Source organism: Octodon degus, unplaced genomic scaffold, assembly GCF_000260255.1.
Source record: "Octodon degus isolate 3935 unplaced genomic scaffold, OctDeg1.0 scaffold00012, whole genome shotgun sequence".
NCBI lineage: Eukaryota > Metazoa > Chordata > Mammalia > Rodentia > Octodontidae > Octodon > Octodon degus.
The window spans coordinates 1572562-1580696 of record NW_004524588.1 but is presented as its reverse complement, the minus strand read 5'-3'; the positions used below and the strand labels follow the sequence as shown (position 1 = coordinate 1580696).

Here is an 8135-nt window from a genome sequence, read left to right as displayed (position 1 = left end):
TGAAGGATCACGTATACTATGTGAGTGAAATACATCTTACTACTTAATTCAGATAAACTTTCAACCATATTTTGTATAATTAGTTCTTTTGCATAAAAATACTTAAGGGTACATTATTGACAATTTTTGTATTTACCACACATGTACTCTAACACAGAAAGACATATTTTTCACTTAATATTTTCTGGATATATTGGAAAAATCTATAGAAATTAATGAAATTACTATGGAAAACATAGAAAGAAGCAGAAAATATCAGTCTTTGGATTCTTCTAGAAGTCATACAGCATCGCTATTCTTGAAAATGTCTTGAAGGTTTCTTTTCCTGCAGCAGCACCTTGCTTGCCACACATGCAACACAAATGCCTGTTTCAGTTTCCTGTTTCCCCAAATCAGGACACATGAATGGATTGAAGGATATAAGATTCCCAAAGTCTGGGAAAGAGAGAAAACTGATTCATGCGGAGACACTTTAAAAGTCCAATTTGACATGATTTCAGATAGAGAGTACATGGCAATTAACAAAAGAAAAGAGACCATTGATTTCAAAGCCTTCACCTGGACCTTGGTGCTGGGATCTTGGGATCCATTGCTGTACTGACGCATCTGTCTAAGATGTTTATGAAGGGAATAGATTAACAACAGAAAACAGATGATGGATATAATAATGGGTATGAAGTACCCTACAGTGAATACAATCATGATAACTTTCCCCAGCTCTGTCCTCCAAGTCACATTGCCTTCATACTTTTCCAGCTCCATTGCATGATGTACAGATAATATCACAAGTCTAGAAAGAAGCAATAGCAGCCCACTCCACAGTGTCAATACAATAACACTGTGAACTCTCTTCTTTAGGTGAAAAAAAAGATAATTAGAAAAATTGGTTATTTTGAGCAGATAAAATATGCTAAGACTAGTAGAAATCCAGGTGCTAAAATCATTGGTTATTATCCATAAAATAAGAGAAATAAGTCCACTATGTACAGATGTATTGACCAGAGTACTAAACCAGCTTTTGAACAGTATCAAAAGCAACCCAATCCTGGACACAGCCAGAGCAGTGAGGATTCGCTCAACTGAAGAGATGCTTTGTCTCTTCATCCAGTTTCTGCAGTTCACCAGAGTTATAAAGACATTGACAAAACTTCCAACAACAAATGCTGCTGTTGCAAAGATGGTCAAAATGGTATGCAGAACACTTATCATGACTGAACAAATAAAGAGAAAGACGTACCTGGCATCACTCTTTGTTTTCCTTTAAAACGTGCTTTTGAATTTCATGTATGTTTGACTTTTGGATAAGAAGTTTTATTTTGTCTTTTTCAAATTCTGTGACCAACATCAAACAGAAAGGAACAGGTATATGCTGTGGAATGAATTCAATGATGCCTTTATGGAAAACAGTGTTTTGCCACACTATTCAAATTAACCCTTATTCCTACTCCCTGTCATAGGTTGGTATAGATCATAACTGATGTCAAGTGAAAGCTTCACTCTCATTTGCTGGCATGCAAATAAAGACATATTTTCTTTCACCCTTAACCAACCTTCCCTAATTTCATCTGCCTATAATGTGTGCTTATCACAATTTTGCTAATTGCCTCTTAGTAAAATTTGCCAGCTCACAAGAATTTTTAAACGACTTGATGAAACTTGGTCATATTTAGGATCAAGAAGACTGTGGATTAATCTTTTGAATGTCAGCTTTATGCAGAAAGGATCTAGTATTTTCTTATCAAACGCAACAATACTCCATAAGTCCTGGTAAATGATAACTTGGGCTTATGAATTAATTTGTTCTGAGAGGCTTTACACATGTATGGGTATGCACATATATTCCAGTAAAGGAAGAAATTATTTTCCTGTAATCTCCAAGTGAATAGTACCTTTATTTTTAAAATAACATAATAATTTCATTTCTTCACTTTCTCCTTAAAATGATTTTACATGGTTTCATATCTGTGCTTTGAACATCCATAGATGATTAGTAAGGGACTTAGTTGCATAAAGAAGAATTATTATAGAAGTTATCTATACATGTAAAGCAGCATGCAGTTATGTTCTCATTTCCTTACATTTTTGGCCTCCTATAAGAAGGCACTAGTTAAAGACAAAGAAAAAAGAAACACACCTTTTAAAATTAGGAAAATGCCATCCATCAGTGGTGCTATTTATAGCACAGGCCAAAATAACAAAGACTAATATAAGAAATGCAGTGTTATCACAAAGTGACTTGGTGTCCATGTGTTTTTGTGAAAAAAAAAATATTAGTTTTATAGGATCTTGTGGATCAAGTTGATGTTCCACACACAATCCACAGTGTCACAGATATCCTCAGTAAATCAGATTCCCAATTGCAAAACTATGACACTTAATACAGCAAACTGTCACTCAGTGCTCACTGGATTGCCAAAAATTGTTAGCAGAGTGACCACTGTATCACCTCCCCAACCCAGGAGATGAGAGACAATAAACCATTCAAATTAGCTGGAAAGGTAAGCAGTAAGCAAACAGCATATTTGGATTCTAGATATCTGTTTGAATCTATGGGACATGTTAGCTAAAATGTCATCTTATGGATTTGTGTGGCGCTGCTATTGCTTATCATGCTATTTTAAAACACATTAATAAGGATGCTAATATTCTCCTGTAGTCAGTCAAAAGCTGCAGGCCTATGACTGAATGTTACATATTTAAAATTAATTTTATTGAGAAACAAATAGCAATGAGTCAGTTTCAAAACTGATTAATAGGACAGTTTCAATAATTAATACCTTATAATTTCGTCTTCATACTTTTCTGCTGGATGGTTAAGACCAAGGTAAAGCAGGACTTATGCAACAAGAGTTGTAGCTTTTTGGTCTGAGAAGGTCAGTGAAATGCCCTCAGGATTTGTCCTGAGATCCTGTACCTCAGATTGTAGAACCTTTATCAGTGCAGCCATGTGGATGAGTCACGGCCAATGCTTGGCCAATGTGCTTTCTGTGAAAGCCTGAGAGAGTATCTTCTCCCCATGTGACTCTCCTTAGGCCCACTCTATGTCATCGATCACTTTCCTCTTTGGCCCCATAATCTTCTTGATCAGAAAATTTGGGACACTACCGAGGTACATGATGTTACAGTACAAGTTCTCATATGTCCTGAGTCTTAATTGACCTTAGAAGGCTAGGGCCAAAATGTTGGCTTTCCTTGTATCCCTCCGTTTTCTCTAATTTTGGTCTGCAAACTTAGGTTGTTAACCATCCAGAAGAAAAGTATGAAGACAAAATTATAAGAAATAAAGCCATGCTGTTAAGTTGAGCTATGGGGGACTCAGGTCAATAATTTCTGACATTGCCAGTTAAACAGAAGACCCAATGCTATTATGGGCTACTGGACTCTTTTAGAATATTTTTCTGAGTTTACACACCTATAATATTCAATAACGGAACTTAGAAAACATGGGGTATACAGATGAATGTCCATTTTGTATCTGTGTATTCAAAGTGGTTGGGGGGGCCAGGGAGATGGCTCAGTGGAATGAGCACTTGCCTGGCAAGTGCAAGGGCCTGAGTTCAATCCCTGGTTGCACCAAAAAAAAAAAAAAAAAAAAAAACAAAGTGGTTGGGATAGATATATAGTTACATTCTGTTAATGAATAGAATGATTTGTTCTAATGGTGTTTGTAAATAGGATCACAAGTCCGCATCTTGTACAGCAATTAACCACTAAGAAGAATATATGCAGTGTATTATTTGTTGAAAAATAAAAAAATAAAAAAAACTGGAAAAATAAAACAAAACCAAAAAAGGAAAAAAAATAATTAATACCTTGTACATTGTTAGCTTCTTAGCCGTTATCCATAGTACAAGATGCAGACATGATATCCTGTCCAAGCACTATTAGTACAAATCTTCCTTCTCTTTGAATTAAGCGAAAGTAGTTGTATATCTGTCCTAACTATTCTGTATATACAGATGCAAAGTGGTCCTTCCTTTGTATCACCTTTTTTTGTTTAGTCCTTGACAGTGTCTTATAAATTCCAACACATATTCTTTACTATCTTGCTATTCCTCATCTATGTAAATACTCAGGGTGAATAACAGTGACCGTGTTTCCATTTATTTACTAGTATAAAACCAGAAAATTATGTAAATATGTATTAACTGAGCAAAAAGTTAACAATTGTGGAATATTCCTTGAATGAAATACAACCAGTATTAAAAGAAACATTCATACACATAAAAATATAAATGATTTTTTATCAAGAAGTTGGCTGAAAAAGATCTATTAAAAAAAAAGGTTTATATACCAAGGCTCCATTTATATTACATCCTAAAAGGGGCTAAACTAGCACAGGAAGCCCAGAAATAAGTTGTCTATAATACGGCTATAAGAGTGAAAAATAATTTGGAGATACATGCTTTGATCATGGGTAGTGCTTTAAGAGTGCATATGGCAGAGCAGCTAAGTCAGTGACTCAGCATTTTGAATCTGGTCCTGTTGCTTTCTGTACAACCCCACAGGAGAAATTCAGTGGCATTGTCCTGGGAGGAGAGGCTGAGGCCTGTGGCTTCACTCAGTGAGCTCAGGCATGCTACTAGGCCTAGTGGTGCCCAGATTGAGGCCCAGGACTACTGGAAGAGCCTCACAGCATGGAGGCAGCAGTAGGTAACTTAGAGAAACTAGTCCACCTGGAAGACAACAGGATGGAGGAACAGTGTCAAGTAGAAGCCAATATCATAGTCTCAATGGAGAAGACAAAGACTTGAAACACAACAAAAAAGAATATCTGACATAGAAGAGATACCTAAAGAACAGACTCTTTAAGGAGGGGTTTTACAGTGATACAGCTGCCTACAACTGAACTTTAAGAAAAGCACAGAAATCAAAATAAAGAGTTCACTGTGCAATAGAAAATGAAAAAAAAGAAAAAAAGAAGGAGCAAAGTGCAACCTCAGGCACTGAGCACACTTACAACAAATCCAAGAGATACTAGCTTAGAAGACATTGGCAGTAACACATCTGAAATGCCTTTGTTTCAATAACAACTGTAATATAGAAACAACTGCAGAAGGGTGTATAGGAAATCAGATCAGAAATAATCCCCCAGGTAAAAAAGAAATGACAAGAATAATTAAAGAATTACTAAGTGTTTCTAAAGAAGACACTGATAAAAAATTAGAGGCAAATAAAAAATGATGGAAAACTTGAATGAACAATATAGGAAACAAAGAGAATGCATGTGGCACATTCAAAGAAATATATAGGAAATTAAAAACTCCAATAAAAGTTGACAAAATCACTTGAAGGAAAGTGAAGACAGACTTTTTTCCCCATAATTTTATTGAGAGACAAATAGCAATGAGACAGTTTCAAGTCAAATTGGTAGGACAGTTTCAATAATTAACACATTGCACTCTTTTCCTAGTGGTTATTTGCTGTACAAGATGCAGACATGATATTCTGCATATTAAAATAAAATTACAACAAATCTCTCTATTCATTAAGAGAATGTAACTATATATCTATCCTAATCATTTTGAATACACGGATACAAAATGGACATTCATCTGTATCCCCTTTTTTGTTTAGTTCTGTCATTTGAATATTATAGGTGTGTTAACTCAGCAAAATATTCTATAAGAGTCCAGTAGTCCATAATAGTATTGGGTCTTCCGCTTGACTGGCAGTGTCAGAAATTGTTGACCTGAGTCCCCTACAGCTCAACATTACAACATGGCTTTACTTCTTATACTTTGTTTTTATACTTTTCTGCTGGATGGTTAAGACCAAGGTAAGCAGGACCTATGCAACAAGAGTTGTAGTTTTTGGATCTGATAAGGTCAGTGAAATTCCCTAAGGATTTATCTTGAGATCCTGTACCTCAGATTGTAGATCCTTTGTCAGTGCAGCCATGTGGATGAATCATGACCATTGCTTGGCCAATGTGCTCTCTGTGAAAGCCTGAGAGAATGTTTTCTCTCCATATGACTTTCCTTAGGCACACTCTACATCATTGATCACTTTCCTCTTTGGCCCCATAATCTCCTTTATCAGAAAATTTAGGACACTACTGAGTTACATGACGTCTCAGTACAAGTTCTCTCCTGAGTCTTAATTGACCTTGGAAGGCTAGGGCCAAAATGTTGACTTTCATTGCAGCCCTCCTTTTTCTCTAATTTTGGTCTGCAAAATTAGGTTGTTAACCCTCCAGAAGAGAAGCTTATTGGTCTTGCCATGCAACCTAGGCTGTTAAGCTTAACCTCACTATGTAGAAAGACTTTTAAACTTAGAAGACACCATTGTAGCTAATACAAAGGTGACAAAAGATCTCTTAAAAACAACAAGGATCCAGGAATTAATAATTCAACAGCTACAAGATGATGCAAAGAAGAACAGCATAAGACTAATAGGCATCAATGAGAAAGGAGCCAACACAAATGACATAAAAATAATATGGGCAGAAGTAATAGGAGAAAACTCCCCAAATATGAGGAAACAATCTGACATTCAGTAACCAAGGCATATAGAACTTCAAATAATATCAACCCAATTTAATCTACACCCAGACATATATTAATGAATATCACAGAAATTCAGCACAAAAACAACATAATAAAAGCTGCTAGAGAAAACAAACCAATCATACTGAAAGGAAAACCCATCAGAATAATGGCAGATTTCTCATCCCAAACCATCAAGTCAAGAGGAGCATGGAATGAAGTATTTCAAGTTCTACAAGAAAAAATTCCAACGAAGACAGATATACCCTGCAAAACTGTTTCAATTTTAATGGGGAAGTAAAATAGTTCCAACACAAAGAACAACTAAAGAAATTCATGATAACCAAAGCAACCCTACACACAGTACTAAAAGATATTGTAGAAATAGATCAAAATGATCACAACTCCAAGAAAAACAACAGAAAGTACCCACAAAACATGACAAACAAACACAGTAAAAAGTAGGAAACCAACAACAGGAGAACAACATGACAAGCATAAGCCAATACCTAACAATTTAACATCAATTTAAATGGACTCAAATTACTAGTTAAAAAAAAAGATAGGCAAAGTGGATCAAGAAACAAAATCCTAAAATCTTAAAATAAAAAAGAAACAAAATCCAACAATATGCTATATGTAACAAACACATTTAACCCAAACATAAATTCATAGGATAAAATTCAAAGGATGGAAAACCATACTGCATGCTCTAAGGGCTCAGAAAGAAGCTGGGCAGCTATCCTGTACACAAATGAGCAGAACTTCAAATTAAGAATCATCCAATGAGATAAAGAAGGTCACAAATACATGTTTAGAGAAAAATTCAAAAAGAAGAGCTAATAGTCACTATTACATATGCATCAAATATGGTAGCATCCAACCATATAAGAGAAACTTTAAAAGACATGAAAAAAAATCTAATAACCAACATCACAGTCTTAACAGGGGACCATTATGCTCTCTTATCTCAGAAACAGAGGCCAAGTAGACAAAAAATTAGCGAAAAGGTAGCAGAACTGAACCAAACCTTTGAACAAATGGACATAGTGGACAAATACAGAGTATTCCACACTATATCTGAATACACATTCTTCTTAGCTGAAAATGGAGAATTCTTTAAAATAGACCACATACTACTCCATAGATTGTACTTAGGTAAATGCAAGAAAACAGAAATTATCCCATCCATATTATCTGGTCCCAGTGCAATGCACCCGGAAATTAGAAACAAAAAAACCACAATCCCCTCAAAAACCTGGAAATTAAAAATCAACCACCTCAGCAATCAATGGGTTACAGATTAAATTAAAGAAGAATTTAAATAATGTCTACAATCCAACAGAAATTCAAAGACAACTTACTGATTTTTTTTGGTTGCAATGAAAACAGTTCTTAGAGGGAAATTTATAGCAGTGAACAAACACATTAGGAAAATAGAACAAGAACATATAAATATCAGATGCTGTTCCTCAAGTTTTTAGAAAAAGAAAAAAAACAAACCCAAAGCCCAAAGATGGGAAGAAATTATAAAGATTAGAGAAGAAATTCATGCAATTGAGATGAAGAAAACAATAAAAATGTTCAATTAATCAAAAAACTGGTTCTTTATTTTTATTTTTAATTTTTATTTATTTAATTTTTATT

General features: G+C 34.9%; 1 protein-coding gene across 1 annotated transcript; it reads right to left on the bottom strand.

The window, feature by feature from the left end:
- Positions 1-279: 279 nt before the first annotated feature.
- Positions 280-1209, bottom strand: LOC111815166 (taste receptor type 2 member 20-like). The gene has a single exon (XM_023709467.1). The coding sequence runs from the start codon at positions 1207-1209 to the stop codon at positions 280-282; it is 930 nt and encodes a 309-aa protein (XP_023565235.1).
- Between the last annotated feature and the right edge of the window lie 6926 nt (positions 1210-8135).

Bases quoted from the DNA above. Each gene is read 5' to 3' on its own strand.
- LOC111815166 (XM_023709467.1), bottom strand. From the start codon at position 1,209: ATGATAAGTGTTCTGCATACCATTTTGACCATCTTTGCAACAGCAGCA.